Here is a 21,634-nt window from a genome sequence, read left to right on the forward strand (position 1 = left end):
GGAGACTTGATTACACACAGGTGGATTGTATTGATCTTCATTAGTCATTTAGGTCAACATTGGATCATTCAGAGATCCTCACTGAACTTCTGGAGAGAGTTTGCTGCACTGAAAGTAAAGGGGCTGAATAATTTTGCACGCCCAATTTTTCAGTTTTTGATTTGTTAAAAAAGTTTGAAATATCCAATAAATGTTGTTCCACTTCATGATTGTGTCCCACTTGTTGTTGATTCTTCACAAAAAAATACAGTTTTATATCTTTATGTTTGAAGCCGGAAATGTGGCAAAAGGTCGCAAAGTTCAAGGTGGCCGAATACTTTCGCAAGGCACTGTACCTCGGCCTAAACATCAGCGCCACAGGTAACTTCCACAAAGCTGCGAACGAGCTGAGAGACAAGGCAAGAAAGGCCTTCTATGCTATCAAAAGGAACATCAAATTCAACATACCAATTAGGATCTGGCAAAAAATACTTGAATCAGTTATAGAACCCATTGCCCTTTATGGTTGTGAGGTCTGGGATCTGCTCACTAACCAAGAATTCGCAAAATGGGACAAACACCAATTTGAGACTGCATGCAGAATTCTGCAAAAATATCCTGTGTACAACGTAAAACACCAAATAATGCATGCAGAGCAGAATTAGGCCGATACCCGCTAATGATCAAAATCCAGAAAAGAGACATTCAATTCTACAACAACCTAAAATGAAGCGATTACCAAACCTTCCATAACAAAGCCATCACCTACAGAGAGATGAACCTGGAGAAGAGTCCCCTAAGCAAGCTGGACAGCAACACAATTAGACCCAACCAAATCATGAGAAAACAAAAAGATAATTACTTGACACACTGGAAAGAATTAACAAAAAAAAATGAGCAAACTAGAATGCTATTTGGCCCTAAACAGAGAGTACAAAGTGGCAGAATACCTGACGACTGTGACTGACCTAAACTTAAGGAAAGCTTTGACTAATGTACAGACTCAGTGAGCATAGCCTTGCTATTGAGAAAGGACGCCGTAGGCAGACCTGGCTCTCAAGAGAAGACAGGCTATGTGCACACTGCCCACAAAATGTGTTGGAAACTAGTTGCACTTCCTAACCTCCTGCCAAATGTAAGACCATATTAGAGACACATATTTCCCTCAGATTACACAGATCCACAAACCGAAAACAAACCCAATTTTGATAAACTCCCATGTCTAGTGGGTGAAATACCACAGTGTGCCCTCACAGCAGCGTGATTTGTGACCTTGTGCCATGAGAAAAGGGCAACAAGTGAAGAACAAACACCATTGTAAATGCAACCCATATTTATGTTGATTTATTTTCCCTTTTGTACTTTAACTATTTGCACATCGCTACAACACTGTACATAGCCATAATATGACATTTGAGGGTAATGTTTACTGTTCATTTTTGTTGTTTATTATCTACTTCACGTGCTTTGGCAATGTTAACATATATTTCACACATGAGTCTCTCTCTCTCTCTCACTCAGTCACTCACTCACTCACTCACTCAAATGTGGCATCTTGCTGTACAAATCTCCCGAGATGAATTCCTAGGACTCTGTCGACAGTATACAGAATATGGACAGGATCTTGAGGTAACTGATCAACTCAGATTTTAAGCTGCACTATCCATTTAAAGCAGAAATGTGATGTTCCTTTCCACTTGGGCCCCTGGCCTGTTCTGAGTCCACAACCTCTGTCGTGCAAAGCAACAGACACACAGGGAGCTGTCAGGCTTGTGTAACAGAAATGGAGGAGCAGAGGTCTGGGAAACAAGCTGTCAGAAATAAGAAAGTCCTTTTTAGAAAGAGGAGAGGTTCTAAACAAGGAGTTTTACTTCAAGTAGAGTGGCTGAATTATTCAAGGGTTCTTAAAAAAGGGCAGAATCCTTCAATGATTTCATTGTTTCCCTTTTATCTCCCTCTCTCTCCATCTTTTTCTCTCCCCCTCCTCTAAAGAAATGTCTGTGTGGCTTCCCATATGAACAAATATGACAGTTTACTATAGAATACCACAGTACTTACATAGCATTCTAAAGTAAACTGTAGTATACTGTAGAATACTATAATACACACTGTAGTATCACTCAATCATGTGTAGTACTTATTATAGAAGGCTTTATGTAGCATACTGTGGAATATTATAGCAAATACTACAGTATTTAAAATACTGTGGTGAACACTACAGTAAAGTCCGCAAAAACACTATAGTCCGCAAAAACACAACACTTTTTTAACTATAGTAAATACTACAGCATTGAATTTACATATATCCAGCCCATTCCCCTCCCCCATAATCCAAATTTGTGCCACCCATAAGTGAGAAACCTACATGCCAAGTATAGACCATATATTTTGTTCCCTACAGGTTATAGAAAAAGAGCAGAAGCTGTGAACTATCCCTTCAGAACCCAGACCAATCTACTTACAGGTTATGGAAAATGTGTTCTTTCAGTATTTATCCAGTAGTTTTCCTGAAGGAGAATAATAAAACAAAAACACCATAGGAAATATTACAGAAATGTCAGCAAAAATACTACAGTAAAGTCTGCAAAAACACTCATTTTATTTCACTACAGTATCTAGTGTTTTTGCAGACTTGGACTTTAGTGTATAGTGTAGAATACAGTTAACTATACTATAAATACTGTAGTCAAATAAAACTGTAGTATATACTATAGTACATAATGTAGTGTTTGTGTGCATTGTAGTATACTGTAGTATGTACTGTAGTGATTTTTCCTGTGGGTTGCTGCTTCCTTCCTGCCACTCTCTCTGGCTGGGGCATTGCTGTCGCCAAGGCAACCGATCACATTTCACATACTTCACTTCAGAGCCCGGGTGGATCACACACACCACATGACCAAGAACAGGAAATACCAGAGAGAGAGAGAGTGAGAGCGAGATCGAGAGCGAGAGAGGAGAAAATGAGGAGACAGACATGCAGAGAGGGAGTAGGGAAGAAAGAGAGAAAGAAGGATAGGGGGAAATAGAGAGGGAGACATAATCAATGTTTACAGCCCATAATTGAAACCAGTCGAGTGGTGACTATAAGCAAAGTCATTCTTACTCTATATATCTTTCAACGCTGCTTTGCGTTCCACTTTACCCTCCACCCCCCCTTTTTCTCTCTCTCTCTCTCTCTCTCTCCCGCTCTCTCTCCCGCTCTCTCTCCCGCTCTCTCCCTCTGTGTAAAGGAAGGCAGTGTAGTGTTACAATGCACAGCCCCTGACTTCAAAACCTATTTATAGAAGTAACTGGGTAAGAAATAGGAAGAGAGAGGGAAGGAGAGGGAGAGCAGGAGGGGGGGGGGGGGGGGGATAGGGAAAGAGGCATCATCATCATCACCACAAGTCAAAGCACCCACAAACTTCATATGATCATGCATGTGACAGGCCTAACTATGACACCCAGGAAATGAGCTCCACATTTACCAGGCACAACCCATATCTGTTCACTCAGATCACAGACTCAACGAGATGATGCAACACTCAGCCCTCTCATCAATTCACACTTGATGACAGAAACAGAAAGAGACACAACAGCTACGGATCATATCTGTTCAGTCATAAAAGCAGACGCTACACCCACATAATAAATCACCCCGATAACGAACGAGAGAAAGAGAGAGAGAGGAAAAACGATCAATAAAGATAGCAGATGTTCCTCCATAGATCTGAATATAGAACACAAGTAGCAGTGAAGAATAGCAGACTGGTGTTCTAAGTGGGAGTGACCAATAGCAGACTGCTGTTCTAAGTGGGAGTGACCAATAACAGACTGGTGTTCTAAGTGGGAGTGACCAATAACAGAATCCAGGCCAGCTGTGGGCAGAACATGGACTGAAGTCAACTAAAACCAGAATGTAGACCTCCCCACACTTCGAAATGAACCAAGGACTGCATAGAATTTCATAGTCTGAAACAGGAAAGCCCAGTACATCAGACGAGTGTGATGACATCCCACTTTACATAAAGATCCTGCAGCATCAGAGAGCCTTTCAGTGGTTCATTGGTGGCAGCGGTGGAATTGTACTCATTGTGGACATGCTGACTGGGTGTACAAGTGTGAGGACACCAGACAACCAGTCAACCCCTTTCCCTCCCATCAGCTGGATCTGTCACATGGGTTGCCGGTGCCGTGTCATTTCCCCTAGACGTGAGGACACCTTTTCATCCCCCAGACAGACAGACAGACCCAGGAGACATGGTCAAGGCTGTTAGTGGAAACACACACCTCTGAGTCACTGTGACACTCCGAAGGTAAAAAGAGGGAAAAGGATGAGAGAAAAGGAAGAGGGAGTGAGATGCTTTGAAGCAGGAAATACGCTACCTGACAGCACCACCCACAGAGAGAGAGACAGGAGAGATGATGTAACCAACTGATCGCTGTGACCACAGCCTCTCTCGCACTTCCTTTTACCCCCAGGGTATTCTGACATAACAGAGTGGTGTGTGTGTGTGTGCGTAGCTAACGTGACAACGGCCACTTCTAGACAATCAGATCTGCTAAAACTGGACCGGATACACTACACCACCTAATCCATTCACACTAGGAGATAGGAGATAATGATAGGAGGAGAGCAAGGAGCAGAACAACAAGACAAGGTATTGGGGGGGGGTGTCTTCAGTCCCATAGACTTTGACACAACTCTCGTGGAACAAAGAGGAGATAAAAGGAGTGAGTGAGTGAGAGGAGGATGAGAATATGAGAGGGGAAAAGGAGGGAGGAGAGGAGGCGTTCCCCCGTTCAGAGCACACACTGGTTGCCTGGGAGAATAATGAGTAAAAAGTGTTACACACACACACACACACTTCTACAAACTCTGTTCTCTCTGTCTCTCTTTCACTCCCCCCCCCCCCCCCCCCTCCTCCGTCATCTCCTGAATATCTAATTGTGGAAGAAGAACGAAGAGAAGAACGAGTGACTAACTCTTAGAAGTTAAGGGGAGAGGAGGAAAAGAAGGACGACGGAGAGAGAAACGGAAGAGGAGGCAAGTGTCAAAGGGGCTTTATTGGCATGGGAAAAGGGGCTTTATTGGCATGGGAAAAAGGGGCTTTATTGGCATGGGAAAGGGGGCTTTATTGGCATGGGAAAAGGGGCTTTATTGGCATGGGAAAAGGGGCTTTATTGGCATGGGAAAAAAGGGGCTTTATTGGCATGGGAAAAGGGGCTTTATTGGCATGGGAAAAGGGGCTTTATTGGCATGGGAAAGGGGGCTTTATTGGCATGGGAAAAGGGGCTTTATTGGCATGGGAAAAAATGGGGCTTTATTGGCATGGAAAAAGGGGCTTTATTGGCATGGGAAAAAGGGGCTTTATTGGCATGGGAAAGGGGGCTTTATTGGCATGGGAAAAGGGGCTTTATTGGCATGGGAAAAGGGGCTTTATTGGCATGGGAAAGGGGGCTTTATTGGCATGGGAAAAGGGGCTTTATTGGCATGGGAAAAGGGGCTTTATTGGCATGGGAAAAAGGGGCTTTATTGGCATGGAAAAAGGGGCTTTATTGGCATGGGAAAAGGGGCTTTATTGGCATGGGGAAAGGGGCTTCATTGGCATGGGAAAAGCAAGCCAAAGCAAGTTAAATACACCGACAAGAAGGAACCAAAAACAACAACAACAACAGCAACAAAAATAAAACGATTGAAAATGAACAGTAAACATTGCAATCATAAAGGTTTCAAAAATATAAAGATATCTCTTTATGATCGCGCTCTCTGTTTACTCTGTTTAGGGACAGACGGCATTCCCGTGTGACACGTCGGTATTCCACATATTACACAGACCTTTAACAAAGCTTTACGTATAAAATATGACATCTATTTAGAACTACACCAGCAAGCACCTTAAACACTCTCTCCTCTACACTTGTCCAACTGTCTGCATAAGAAAACAACAACAACAAAACATTGAAGTGTGATGAGAAAACGGGTTCTGCCAGAATGTCTTGAAACAGACGACAACGGTCTACGTTCCTCCATAACGGTAGCGGTGAGTTTCATGCAGAGGGAGCTATGGAGAGGGGTGTGGTATGGAAATGGGTTCACCACATCGTCTGTGTCCCCATCGGAGAGGGTGCAGTGCGGAAAGTGGTTCCACTGTGATATTCTGTGTCTTCAGTCCACTGCCATTCCTCCAACTATTCATCGGTACTCCCGTACTCCTCTCTTCCCTCGCTCTCTCTTCATTCTTTTCTCTCCGATATCAGCAAGTTAAATATCCCCCGGCTTATTCTGCCATTGCTCAGAGCTGAAATATGTGTGCGTGTGTGTGTGTGTGTGTGTGTGTGTGTCCGTCCATTGTATGTATTCATTGCTGAGAGCAGAGTGGTGGGCGGAATACTTCAAAGACTTTTCCTCTGACTCACTCCTAACTTGTGAGACAGCAGAGGCACGCGACACACCGACACACACCGACACACACTGCGCCATACGTCCTGCTCTGTCGCCTTCTGCTCTAACTGGTCCTGCATCATTCAATAGATGCAAAAACATACAGAAGACCACCTAAATGGGATGTAGGTTCAGGGGCTTAGAGGCGCTGGCTCACACACACACACGCACCAATAGAAATTGGACACTCGTGAACAAAAATTGTAATGTGGTCACATGACATACAGCTATGACGTCACGCGCACGCGCACAAACAATGTCAATCAATGGTCAGCTGGAAACCCTTCTTGTGTTACGCGCGCATGCACACACACACACACACACACACACACACACACACTTAGAGGCATGCATGACATCATACCCAGGAGTACTACAGGGAATAATACAGTTCAATGATGATGGGACTATACAATTTTAGTTAGTACTATAAAATCTGTACTATTAGGTATCACAGCTGTCATATTACTAGTCTGGATTACTGGACCCCAATCCCTTCTCCTCTCTGCTCTATATTCTCTCTCCTCCCGCTATCCCTTCTCTCTGCTCTATATTCTCTCTACTCCCGCTATGCCTTCTCTCTGCTCTATAGTCTCTCGCCTCCTTATATCTCCTCTCCTCTCTATTCTCTCTCCTCCCTCCCGCTATCCCCTCTCCTCACCTCCCTCTATCCCCTCTCCTGTCCTCCCTCCTCTATATTATCTCTCCTCCCTCTATCCCCTCTCCTGTCCTCCCTCTATCCCCTCTCCTGTCCTCCCTCTATCCCCTATCCTGTCCTCCCTATATCCCCTCTCCTGTCCTCCCTCTATCCCCTCTCCTGTCCTCCCTCTATCCCCTCTCCTGTCCTCCCTCTATCCCTCTATCCCCTCTCTTCAGTTTGAAAGTGATGGGTATAGCGCTAGACTCCAGCTCTCTGAGCCATTCCTAAGCTAGACACGCCTCACCACAGAACTTTGAACTGAAGAGGCACAACTCAACAAGAAGAGCAGTAGAGAGGAGAGGAGTGGAGAGAGAGAGAGAGAGACAGAGGGAGGGAGGAGAAGAAAGAGAGGGTGTATTTGGAGGGCTTTTGGCAGGGTGTCAGGGGAAGCTCCTAAATCCATAAATCAATAGTGACCTGTGCATGAGACTGGGACAGGTGTGAGAGGCTTCAGAACGGAGCTGGATCACACAGCTGAGGGAGGAGTGTGTGTGTGTGGGGGGGGGTACCTGAGTTTGTGTGTGTGTGTGTGTGTCATGGTACTAGTGGCTCAATAATATAGCTCTAGTTTGTCTGCCTCTCCTTCAGCTGCTCCAGAGGAAATCTCCAGCCTCTCAACAACTCTCTCAAGGCCTGCGCAAGGGGCTGCGAGACACACATTCATACACAATCACACACGCACACACTGGAAGCACACCTTTCTACTTATCTGTGTGAGTGTATGTGTTAGCTAGCAGTTCAGATCGTGTTTCGGTCGCTGCTCTCAACAGATGTTCCTCCCACACACACTACCCCCCTCCCCCTTCCCCTTCATCCATCCATCCCTCCATCCCTCCCTCCCTCCCTCACGCTCCAGGTAATACCAGGCTCCACAGCAGCAGAGTTGATACTAAACACTCCTCCCTCTAACTGCCAGTATCAGTGGTGTGTCGATCTGTCAGCTGGGAGACAGGCGAGGGACACAGTAGAGTAGGTCTCCACATATCTAAGGAGTGTTCTATGAACATCCAGTAACTTGCAGGGGCGGGGTACTTTTGGTACCTCTGTCTGTAATAGTCCTGCTATCTCTAACTGAGACGAGGGGGGAGAGAGAGAGAGAGGAAAGGGCATACCTAGTCAGCTGCAAAACTGAATGCATTCAACCAAAATGTGTCTTCCGAATTTAACCCAACCCCTCTGAATCAGAGAGGTGCGGGGTTGAGAGAGAGAGGGGGTAAAGTATATGACATCATTAAATCTATTTACTCTAACGACACAAGCAGTATTAAACTGAACAATAAAATAACAGTTTTTTGCATAAGGGCGAGGGGTGAGACAAGGGTGCAGTTTAAGTCCAACTCTGTTCAACGTCTACATCTGCAGCCCATGGACTCACCCTCAAAGATGAAGTCCGATTCCTGCTCTACGCAGATGACCTTGGCCTACTGTCACCAACAGAGCAACTACAGGAACAACTTAACATTATTTGTGAATAAAGCATAATTTCTCCCTTTTTTACCTTTATTTAACTAGGCAAGTCCGTTAAGAACAAATTCTTATTTACAATGATGGCCTACCAAAAGGCCTCCTGCGGGGACGGGGGCTGGGACTAAAAATGTAAAATACTATAAAAAAATTGGACAAAACACACAAAAAGTTTCGGAAATCCAAAGTTGTGATTTTCCAGAAAAATGCCAGGAATCAAAGCAGCAGACACTCGATCAAATTTGGAAATACCATGGCTCAACATGCCCAATGGTACAACTACCTAGGACTAAAAATATGTGCTTCTGGTAGGTTTTGGTCTGGCAGTGAATCCACTCAAATAAAAAGCCTGTAAAGCATTTTACTCCTTAAAAAGTCAATTCTCAAAAATAAATATTCCTCTCCAAATATGGTACAAAATAGTCAACAGTGTAATTTGACCAATTTCACTAAAAGGAAGCGAGATTTGGAGTCCAATCTGTAATTACGATCATAAGCATTGGGCTAAAAACTCAAAGGAAAATCAACATACAGAATTCTGAAGAATTATCCTAAATATATATATATTTTTAAATACCAAATAATGTATGCAGAGCTGGACTCTGAAGATTCCCTTTAATTGTAAATATAAACATTTTGGCACCATTTGAAATGAAGCCCCAAAATCCTTACTATTCAAAGCACTAGAAACCCAACAGAGGAACCCTGAGAAGAGTCCCCTATGTCAGCTATTAAAAACACTAAAACAACCCTATTACCCAAAACACACAAAGAAATCAATCAAATTGTTACAGAAATTAAAAACTCCTTAACAAAAACAAAGAATAAACTAAACTGCTGTTTGGCCCTCAAAAGAGAATACAAATTGTCAGAATATCTCTACTCTGTCAGAGATACAAAACAGAGACAGATCCTGACCAAACACAGGCTCAGCGACCACCAGTAGGCTTTCGAAAAGGGCCATGCAAAAAGACATGGCTTCCCAAAGAGGAACGTTATGTGGTCACTGCACTACAGGGGAGGTAGAGACAGAGATGCACTTTCTCCTCTACTGTAAGAAATACTCCCAAATAAGATCAATCAATTCCCAACTTCTGTGCTTTTGATAATGACATAAAGCTGGGAATTATTCTGGGTGATTTCCATAACCGGAGGGACATCCCAATGACCTTTAGTTCCCTGAAGTATATACATTGTACATCACTTACAAGCGATACATAGCGTAACCATCATCAACATGTTGTTGTTCATTTCTTTTTCTAATCTTATTTAATTAAATGTATCAACTGAATGTATCTTCCGCATTTAAATTCGAGAGAATCCGAGAGATGCGGGAGCAGAGAGAGAGAGGGGGGGGGTAAATAGATGGAGAGGGATTAGAGGAAGTATGAGGGGCAGAATAATTGAGAGAGAGGAATACAATTGACCAAAATAAAAGGAGAAAGCGGGAAGACCCAAAACAGGCAATTATATCTTCCATATACCTTTACGTTCTCATCTCCTCAATTCATTGTCTGATCCAGAAGATGAAACTCCCCATAGTAAAAACCCTGACAGTCTCATCGCCCTCTCCCACAGACACAAAAGCTTGGGGAAGACCGACGTATCGCAGCCATGGCAACAATACTTTAGGTGGCCAGCTCTAACCATTACCATGGCAACTTTCAGAAGGTGAATCTCCATGTCTTCCTAACCGACTAGGGGATTGAGTCCAGTTAACTGACAATAAAGTTCAACACAAAGACAACAGGGTTCATCGAGAATGGCACCCTGTTCCCTATGTAGTGCACTGCTTTTGGCCAGAGCCCTATAGGGAATGGGGTCCAATTTCAGATGTGTCCTTTCTTCTGATATTCTACATCACTGTACAATAGCCACACACTCAATGCAACAATGGACCACTTCAGTAGAATCATTTGCCCATTTTTTGTAACACTTTTTTCCCTTTGCTTCCTCAAACACTCCTGGAAAGATAGATATATTTATCCTCTTCGGGATAAAGCAATACGTTAGAAGCTGTATGCCTCCTTTCAAAACTCCTCTTCCTCCTTCCCCTGTTTCCTAAACTGCAGCATTGTCCTCGGGAAAAGGGATCTCCCTCCCTCTCTTTTTTCGGTTGCTCCACAATAGCCACATTAAGGTCTGTTCTCTGTGCATCACCATTACCATGTGCAGTATCACATTAGCAGGAGCTTGGAATACTGATCAACTGGTCAAGAGACAAAGGAACAATGGCGACTTATACACCAAACCCCTTCTCAATGCCCAGCGCCGCAGGGGGAGAAGGAGAAAGAAAGGAGAAGAAGACATTCCATCGGATTACAGTACAGCAGGAAAAACAAGAGAGGGGAAGAAGCAGCTGAAGAGATGCTGGCAGAATCTCTATATACCCCCCCCCTGCCAAAAAAATAACGTCTGAATGAGAGAAAGAGGAGGGGAGCAGACACAAAAAGGCAGCCACCTCGAGACTTAGAGACGCTCCTTTTTATAAGAGCAGAACCAATGCCGGATCTATACAGTGTGAGTTAAGGCTATGGTGATCTAGCCAGGTGCCTGCATGGGGGGGGGGGGGGGGGGTGATCGACACAGAGAGAGAGAGAGCGAGAGCGAGAGAGAGAGAGAGAGAGAGAGAGAGAGAGACTGGGTTAATGATATCTAAAGAGCATATGCAAATGAACCAACTTCACTTCGGCAGCTTTGAAGTGTATCAGAAAGTGAAGGATGGGGGTTTCAGTCCATCCTACCGTGCACCGTGGGGGCGAGGAGGAGATACGGGAGAGAGAGAGAGGGAGTGAGAAGAGAAGGCACGATATTAAAGTCTATGTGACGGTACCTTGCAGGAGGACCCCTCCATTTTTTCGGAAGAAGGGACTCCCTGGCCATATAGGAGGACTGGACATGCTGCAGAAAAAAAGAGAGAGAGAGAGAAAAAAGGGAGAGCATGAGTAAGGAAGAGCCTCGGACTGAATTCGCTCAAATGACAGCCCTGTAGAATATTCCACTGGAGCAGCCCTTCTTCAATCTCTATGCAAAACACAGCAAGGTGGTTTCAACCAGTGCCTTACACACTAGAAACAGACCACGGTCTTTCAGTTGTAACCACATGAGCAGTCATCGAAACACGCACGCACACGTACGCACGCTAACACACACCACTTTGCTCTGAGAGGTTGTGTGTGTGGGGTCGATGTGTGTGTATGATAAGAGTTCAAAGGGTTAACAGACTCCTAATACCTTTTATCTCTGCAGTCGAGGGGATAAGGACGGGACACAACTCTCTCTCTCTCTCCTACTCCCTTTATCACTTTTCTCTCTTTGTCTTGTCTGTCACTCTCTCCCCTTTCTCTCTTAATCCTCTCTCCCCGTTGTCTCTCTTTGGCTCTCCCTCCCTCTACCTCTCTCTCAGGCCAGACAGAGCAATCCCAGATCTAATCAGATGGTAGTCTGATCTTCCACTGAGCTCCATCTGAGTCCTCCATCCTCTCACATAGATAGGGAGGCACACACACACACACACACACACACACACACACACACACACACACCCTGTAACACAGCAGATAGCAGAGCCACAGCCAGGCCGTCTACTGCTATGCTCCATGCTAATCTGCTTACTCCATATTAACTAATTGAGCTGTAGAACAAACAGTGGAGCAGGGAGGCACAGCGCATTATAGCCCCAAAATGGTTTGTGTGTGTGTGTGTGTGTGTGTGTGTGTGTGCCACCAGCTTAAGTCACACACTTGATGAGTTGCCTCAGAAAGAGAGACTCGTCTCGTTTAAACGATGGAGAGCAAAGGAGAAGAGAAAAAACGTGTTCAACAGGCACCTTAATCAAGCACAGAGCGACCCGTTTCTCCATCTCCATCTCCTGATAAGCAGGGCACTACGCCGATGACAGATGGCTAGGTCTGACCTGACAATTTGGGATAATTTAGCTGTGGAGAGGAGAGGGCCATCACATCTCCACTCTTCATACAGAGAACGGATACTTTCAATTATAGCTGTGTCGGAATGCTGAGACACTGAATGCTGAGATGTGCGCACACACACACACACATAGGCAAACACACACTCACTGAGCCACACGCATACAAACACACAGGCAAACACACACAGACGTCTTCTGACTGACTAACAGCCTCATTAGCATATCAGTTGCCTGGCAACGAAACAACATCGTCAACTTCCTTTTTCCTGTATTGGTATTCATGTGTTTGTTTGGAGACATCCAGCTACTAAACACCACTACACTCTTAGAAAAAGGGGTTATTCGGCTGTCCCCATAGGAGAACCCTTTTTGGTGGAACTCAAAAGGGTTCTTCTACCCATAGTCTTACATCAGCTAGTGCATTGATTCCACCTGCACTGATCTGTCTCGTACCTCGCAAAGGATCATGGGATAGATCAGAAGTAGTCCGGCTACAATGTGCTGCCACAACATTTGAAAATATTTCTGCTTCAAAAATGTCTGAATTAATCTAAGCTAGAACAATAAATGTCAATAATGTTGATGTTTTATTGGTGAGGAAGTCTTAGTCACCCCATTTTACATCTAGCTAAAGATTATTGTCCTTCAATGAGCAGTGTTTCTGAAGTTTGACTATGGGCACGAAAGCTAGCATAGATTTGTCCGGCAATAGCTGAGCCAGTCACTGAAATGTTCTGATAAAAACGAGTTAATTGCATCCGCCATGGAGCTCGGTTTCATAAATTTACCGTATGTCCCAGCTGTTTGGCATGGTTTTGAAGTAATCGCGAAAAAACAGGCCTTATTTTAGGGCATTTCTCACCCTGCCATCTCCTGCCAGCACCTTCCAAACGTTCTATTCCCAGCCTACTGTTCTCCATCAAAATGCCAGCTTCGCAATTGTTAGCAATGAGATAATCCCACGTGAACCTTGAAGGTTTACCTCAGGTAACGGCTACTTGATGTGCGATCTCACTGTTTGGCTGAGTACACGTTGCGGTGAACCACGGTGAAGAGATGGCTGACGCCTAGCGATTAATTTAAAACAAAAATTCTGTTCATGGTTTACCAAATTCTTTCCAGAAAAAGGTGTAAAACCTAAAACAAAACACGTGTCTGTGTTGTCTTTTTCAAGATTTTGCCAATTTAAACCACCAGAAAAATTTGAATGAAAAACGAAACGATTATTGGATCAATTTTGTTGTTTCTAAATGGCTGCTGGGTAATTTGATATTCTTCAAAATCTGTTCTTTAGTAGGCATCGAATTGAGTGTATGCTGAGCTGGTTCACTGAGTTGCAACCAAATGGATGGGTCTACCTCGTTGATTTGTAGATCTGACACAGTTGCTACCTCAGATTATGAGCCCAGCGAGGTATGTAGTACCCGCAGATGGCCACGGGGAGGAAAAAGTGAGCTATAAACACATTCGGTCTTTTGCCTTAAAAACCCTAACCCTAACCCTAGGTATAAACTATTTAAGCAATAACCTTAACCCTGAACAGATAGTAACCTTAGCCACAACCGAAATTCAATGGTAGGGTAGCCTAGAACATTTTTACAAAGTATTTATGTAATAATATTATGTTAATTAATACCATCACAGTACTAAATAGCATTTTCATTTTTTTATTTTTATAAAGTCAAAAGTATTTGCTGTTTTTTTCCCCAATTATTTCTTAATTTATGGTATTTCTTATTGTAAGGCAGAACACTTGATAAACAAGCCACATTCTACAGACAATTACGGATTACAAAAAGAAAACAAGCCCAGTCGTGGACATCGACGTCTTGCTTCCAGACAAATTAAACAACTTCTTTGCGCGCTTTGAGGAGAATACAGTGCCACCGACGCGAACCACTACCAAAGACTGTGGGCTCTCCTTCTCCGTGGCCGACGTGAGTAAAACATTTAAACGTGTTAACCCTTGCATGGCTGCCAGCCCAGATGGCATCCATAGCCGCGTCCTCAGAGCATGTGCAGACCAGCTGGCTGGTGTGTTTACGGACATATTCAATCAATACCTATCCCAGTCTGCTGTCCCCACATGCTTCAAGATGGCCACGATTGTTCCTGTTCCCAAGAAAGCCAAGGTAACTGAACTAAATTAATGGAAGCGGGGTGAACAGGCAGTGGCTTGGGGTGAACAGGGAGTACAGGAGGGGGCTGAGAACGCACCCTTGTGGGGCCCCTGTGTTGAGGATCAGCGGAGTGGAGATGCTGTTTCGTACCTTCACCACCTAGGGACAGCCCGTCAGGAAGTCCAGGACCCAGTTCCACAGGGTGGGGTCGAGACTCCACATACGATGCAATCGCCATCACACTGCACACTATCCTATCCCACCTGGACAAGAGAAATACCTATGTAAGAATGCTGTTCATTGACTACAGCTCAGCATTCAACACCATAGTAACCTCCATAATCGAGAGCATCCTGTCAGGCTGTATGACTGCCTGGTAAGGCAACTGCACTGCCCACAACCAAAGGGCTCTTCAGAGGGTGATGTGGTCTGCACAACGCATCACCGTAGCACTCCTCTCGTCATGAAGTGCTTTGAGAGACTAGTCAAGGATCATATCACCTGTCACCCTAGACCCACTTCAATTTGCTTTACCGTCCCAATAGATCCACATACGATGCAATCGCCATCACACTGCACACTACCCTATCCCACCTGGACAAGAGGAATACCTATGTAAGAATGCTGTTCATTGACTACAGCTCAGCATTCAACACCATAGTAACCTCCAAACTCATCATGAAGCTTGAGACCCTGGGTCTCGACCCCACCCTGTGGAACTGGGTCCTGGACTTCCTGACGGGCTGTCCCTAGGTGGTGAAGGTAGGAAACAGCATCTCCACTCCGCTGATCCTCAACACAGGGGCCCCACAAGGGTGCGTTCTCAGCCCCCTCCTGTACTCCCTGTTCACCCACGACTGCCAGGCCAAGCACGCATACAACTCAATCATCAAGTTTGCAGATGACACAACAGTAGTGGGCTTGATTACCAACGATGACGAGGCAGCCTACAGGGAGGAGGTGAGGGCACCTCTCACTCAACGTCAATAAAACAACGGAAATTATTGTGGACTTCAGAGGGAGCACCCCCGTATCCACATCGACGGGACAGCAGTGGAGAAGGTGGAAAGTTTTAAATTCCTCGGTGTACATATCATGGACAAACTGAAATGGTCCACTTACATCAGCGCCTCTTCAAACTCAGGAGGCTGAAAAAATGTGGCTTGTCACCGAAAACCCCAACTAACTTTTACAGGTGCATAATCGAGAGCATCCTGTCAGGCTGTATGACTGCCTGGTAAGGCAACTGCACCGCCCACAACCAAAGGGCTCTCCAGAGGGTGATGTGGTCTGCACAATGCATCACCAGGGGCGAACTACCTGCCGGTCAGGACACCTACAACACCCGATGTCACAGGAAGGCCAAAAAGATCATCAAGGACAATAACCACTCAAGCCACTGCCTGTTCACCCCGCTTCCATTCAGAAGGGGCGGTCAGTACATGTGCATCAAAGCTGGGACAGAGAGATTGAAAAACATATGCTTTCTCAAGGCCATCAGATTGTGTCAAGGCCACTAGCACTCAAGGCCACCTTCTCAAGGCAACTAGCAAAGAGAGGCGGCTGCTTACCTACAGACTTGATATCATAAATGGAACACTAGTCACTTTAATAATGCAATTTTAATAATGTTTACATATCTCACATTACTTATCTCATATGTATAACACACTACACTATCTATTATATACTATCTATTGCATCTTAGCCGCTATGTCACTGATCATCCTTTACTGGAGTGTGTGTATTAGGTTTTGTTGCTGAATTGTTAGATATTACCTGTTAGATACTGCTGCACTGTCAGATCTAGAAGCATAAACATTTCACTACACTGGCAATAACATCTGCTAACCATGAGAATGTGACCACTAAAATTTGATTTGAATTGATTTGAAGCATAAGACCATGAAGCATCACTTACAGGCTACAATCAGCAATATGATTGACATGAAATAGCATGCAACTAAACACTATATGTCCCACTCATTACTTTACAGTTAGCTATATAAAGTTGAAGTCAGAAGTTTACATACACTTAGGTTGGAGTCATTAAAACTAGTTTTTCAACCACTCCAAATATTTATAGTTAACAAACTATAGTTTTGGCAAGTCGATTAGTACATCTACTTTCTGCATGACACAAGTAATTTTTGCAACAATTGTTTACAGACAGATTATTTCACTTATAATTCACTGTATCACAATTCCAGTGGGTCAGAAGTTTACATACACTAAGTTGACTGTGCCTTTAAACAGCTTGAAAAATTCCAGAAAATGATGTCATGGCTTTAGAAGCTTCTGATAGGCTAATTGACATCATTTGAGTCAATTGAAGGTGTACAGTACCTGTGGATGTATTTTGAGGCCTACCTTCAAAATCAATGCCTCTTTGCTTGACATCATGGGAAAATCAAAAGAAATGGTTCATCCTTGGGAGCAATTTCCAAACGCCAAACGCTGAAGGTACCACGTTCATCTGTACTAACAATAGTACGCAAGTATTAACACCATGGGACCACGCAGCCATCATACGCACAGGAAGGAGACTCATTCTGTCTCCTAGAGATGAACGTACTTTGGTGCGAAAAGTGAAAATCAATCCCACAACAAAAGCAAAGGCCCTTGTGAAGATGCTGGAGGAAACAGGTACAAAAGTATCTACATCCACAGTAAAACGAGTCCTATATCAACATAACCTGAAAGGCTGCTCAGCAAGGAAGAAGCCACTGCTCCAAAACCCCCATAAAAAAGCCAGACTACAGTTTGCAACTGCACATGGGTACAAAGATCACACTTTTTGGAGAAATGTCCTCTGGTCTGATGAAACAAAAATATAACTGTTTGGCCATAATGACCATCATTATGTTTGGAGGAAAAAGGGTGAGGCTTGCAAGCCAAAGAACACCATTCCAACCGTGAAGCACGGGGTTGGCATCATCATGTTGTGGGGGTGCTTTGCAGCAGGAGGGACTAGTGCACTTCACAAAATAGATGGCATCATGAGTAAGCAAAATTATGTGGCTATATTGAAGCAACATCTCAAGACATCAGTCAGGAAGTTAAAGCTTGGTCACAAATGGGTCTTCCAAATGGACAATGACCCCAAGCATACTTCCAAAGTTGTGGCAAAATGACTTAAGGACAACAATGTCAAGGTATTGGAGTGGCCATCACAAAGCCCTGACCTCAATTGTATAGAAAATGTGTGGGCAGAACTGAAAAAGCGTGTGCGAGCAAGGAGGCCTATACACCTGACACAGTTACACCAGCTCTGTGTGACGCTCGTCGTTGGAATGAGGTGAGGACCAAAGCGCAGCGTGGTAAGGGTTCATTATATATTTATTAAACCGAGAACACTAAAGAAAACAACAAAGGAGAAACGAAACAGTTCTGAAAGGTGACATACACATAACAGAAAATAATCACCCACAAAACACAAGTGGGAAAAGGCTACCAAAGTATGATACTCAATCAGAGACAACTAACGACACCTGCCTCTGATTGAGAACCATACCAGGCCAAACGCAAAACATAGAAAAAGGAACATAGACAACACAACCCTGACCATACTAAAACAAAGACATAAAAAAATAAATAAGGTCAGAACGTGACAGTACAAACCCCCCCCCCAAAGGTGCGGCCGCAAAACCTGAACCTATTGGGGAGGGTCTGGGTGGGTGTCTGTCCGCGGTGGCGGCTCTGGCACAGGACGTGGACCCCACTCCACCATAGTCTTTGTCCGCCTCCTAACCTGCCTCCGTGGCCTCTTTAGAGCGGCGACCCTCGCTGCCGACCTCGAACTGGAGACCCTAGCCACGGGTCCCGAATGGATGGGAGATTCCGGCAGCACCGGACAGGCGGGAGACTCCGGCAGCTCCGGAGTGAAGGGCGATTCCCAGCAGCGCCGGAGTGACGGGCGATTCCGGTAGCACCGGAGTAACGAACGGCTCCGGCAGCACCCGATTGAAGGGCGGCTCCGGCAGCTCCTGACGGGCGGCTCCGGCAGCTCCTGACTGACGGGCGGTTCCGGCAGCTCCTGACTGACGGGCGGCTCCGGCAGCTCCTGACAGACGGGCGGCTCTGGCAGCTCAGGACAGACGGGCGGCTCTGGCAGCTCAGGAGAGACGGGAGACTCTGGCAGCTCAGGACAGACGGGCGGCTCTGGCAGCTCAGGACAGACGGGCGGCTCTGGCAGCTCAGGAGAGACGGGAGACTCTGGCAGCTCAGGACAGACAGGAGACTCTGGCAGCTCAGGACAGACGGGAGACTCTGGCAGCACTGAGCAGGCGGGAGCACCTGTAGGGAGGAGACGGAGCGACAGCCTGGTGCAGGGTCTCGAGCACCGAGCCTGTACAACCCTACCTGGCTGGATGCTCCCCGTAGCCAGGCCAGTGCGGCGAGGTGGAATAGACCGCACTGGGCTGTGCTGGCGAACCGAGGACACCATGCGCAGGGCTGGCACCTGGCTTGATGCCCACTCTAGCCCGGCCGATACGAGGCGCTGCTATGTAGCGCAACGGGCTATGCCTGCGCACTGGGGACACCGTTCTCCTCACAGCATAACACGGTGCCTGCCCGGGCCACCTCTCTCCACGGTAAGCACGGGGAGTTGGTGCAGGTCTCCTACCTGACTTAGCCATCCCCCAATACATTTTTGGGGCTGCCTCTCGTCCCAGCCGCGCTGCTGTGCTGCCTCCTCATACCACCGCCGCTCAGCTTTAGCTGCCTCCAGCTCTGCCTTGGGGCGGCGATATTCCCCAGCCTGTTTCCAGGGTCCCTTGCCGTCCAAAATCTCCTCCCATGTGCAGGAGTCTTGCGATTTCGACCGCTGCCCGTTACCACGCTGCTTGGTCCTTGGTTGGTGGGTGATTCTGTGACGCTCGTCGTTGGAATGAAGTGAGGACCAAAGCGCAGCATGGTAAGTGTTCATCATATATTTATTAAACTGAGAACACTAAACAAAACAACAAAGGAGAAACGAAACAGTTCTGAAAGGTGACATACACATAACAGAAAATAATCACACACAAAACACAAGTGGGAAAAGGCTACCTAAGTATGATTCTCAATCAGAGACAACTAACGACACCTGCCTCTGATTGAGAACCATACCAGGCCAAACGCAAAACACAACATAGAAAAAGGAACATAGACAGCCCACCCAACTCACGCCATGACCATACTAAAACAAAGACATAACAAAATAACTAAGGCCAGAAAGTGACACTCTGTCAGGAGGAATGGGCCAACATTCACCCAACTTATTGTGGGAAGCTTGTGGAAGGCTACCCGAAGCATTTGACCCAAGTTCAACAATTTAAAGGCAATGCTACCAAATACTAATTGGGTGTATGGAAACTTCTGACCCACTGGAAATATGATGAAATAAATAAAAGCTGAAATAAATCATTCTCTCTACTATTATTCTGACATTTCACATTCTTAAAATAAAGAGGTGATCCTAACTGACCTAAAACAGGGGATTTTTACTAGGACTAAAAACGGAGTTTAAATGTATTTGGCTAAGGTGTAAAACTTCCGACTTCAACTGTACAGTACCAAAAAGACAGACTTCCACCGGTCTAATGTCCATTGCTCGTGTTTTTGGCCCAAGCAAGTCTCTTCTTATTATTGATGTCCTTTAGTAGTGGTTTCTTTGCAGCAATTCGACCATGAAGGCCAGATTCACACAATCTCCTCTGAACAGTTGAAAAATAAACTGTTAGCTACACAGCTGACCAAGTCACTGCACTGACGACCAACGTCCTTGCACAGAATTTTGTGCAGGAGATAGCCACCGGTTTGTCTCTTTGCAAAATTACAAACTACTAAATCTCTGTCACAACATTTTAATCATTTAGCTAGCTAGTTATTCTGCCTATTTCACAGAGAGTTATACAAGAGTGCAGTGATGTCCAAAATTAGGAACTATGTTTTCATTTTTTGAATGGCGGATGCTCAATATTCAAATTTGAATATGAGTTCCACATCCTACAAAGGCAGATCGGTCACAGAGTTTCTAAACCCAGAGGCACAACATCGCGAGACTTCTGGGAACGCTTGCAAACAGACCAGATAGAACAGGCAAGGGGTTTGGTGTTTGAGAGAGGGGAAAGATTCGTCCTTAGTTGTACATTTTCTCAAAATCTAAAGGCACAACTTAGAATCGAGCCAATGGCTTAAGTAGTTGAAACTGTTATAACTCCAACCTCGTGAATGTGACAAACTGACACGTTTTCATTTTCGTGAAAAACTATTTCATAACGAAGGAGTGCCTTTGATTTGATGGCCTGCACATGCGCAGTTCAGCGCGAGTCAACCATGACACCAGATGCAGTGTTCCTACACGTGAGCTTAGCAAGCCAACTTCACCATGACATTGCCTACAAGTGTGATCTGGGATTTCTATTGGAGAAGCAATTTTAAGCATTTGTGCCTATCTTCATACTGTACTGTCTTTGGATTGGTTGAGGGACGAGTGTCGCGGAGGAGTGACACCGTTTGATGTTGGACAATGGTTCTTCCTGGAACCAAAAAGGGTTCTTCAAAGGGTTATCCTATGGGGACAGCCAAAAAACCCTTTTAGGTTCTAGATAATAACTTTTTTTCTAAAAGTGTATGGATTCAGGTCAAATCAACACCAGCCAACAGTCTTGTATGTGATGTCATGTTTACCATTTAAAGGGATGAGAGCTCACTGAGTAATTTATTGAGATATTCCACGTTTCTTTTGACTCTAAAAATATACAGTATATAACCAACTCTACATGCTAGAAAATATTAAATAAATAGCAGTGATAGCAGACAGTTGTAGGGAAGCAGACAAGTGCAATTTGTCATTAAGTTGAAATAATTAGGGCATTGATTCCCTCTCTATCTGGAGTATAGACATAATATAGTATATATAGTATATATAAGTATAGACATTAATGCCATTAAGACAGACTGTTAAACAGCCACCACTAACATTGAGTGGCTGCTGCCAACACACTGACACTGACTCAACTCCAGCCACT

The 21,634-nt window shown here is 45.0% G+C and overlaps 1 protein-coding gene across 8 annotated transcripts in view; it reads right to left on the reverse strand.

Annotated features, from left to right (window-relative positions):
* The window catches only part of foxn3 (forkhead box N3), a 113,067-nt gene that overhangs the window by 19,436 nt on the left and 71,997 nt on the right, over nucleotides 1-21,634 (reverse strand). For 4 of the 8 annotated variants that reach the window (XM_036954501.2, XM_036954499.2, XM_090210816.1 and 1 more), the window contains exon 4: nucleotides 11,401-11,468. The exons of the other annotated variants lie outside the window; for them this stretch is intronic. In XM_036954501.2, coding sequence (XP_036810396.1) covers nucleotides 11,401-11,468 — 68 coding nt within the window. The remainder of the gene's footprint in view (nucleotides 1-11,400; nucleotides 11,469-21,634) is intronic. 8 annotated transcript variants of the gene reach the window in all.

The sequence above is a fragment of the Oncorhynchus mykiss genome, chromosome 19 (assembly GCF_057628025.1).
Source record: "Oncorhynchus mykiss isolate SJ-2025 chromosome 19, ASM5762802v1, whole genome shotgun sequence".
Taxonomy (NCBI): Eukaryota; Metazoa; Chordata; class Actinopteri; order Salmoniformes; family Salmonidae; genus Oncorhynchus; species Oncorhynchus mykiss.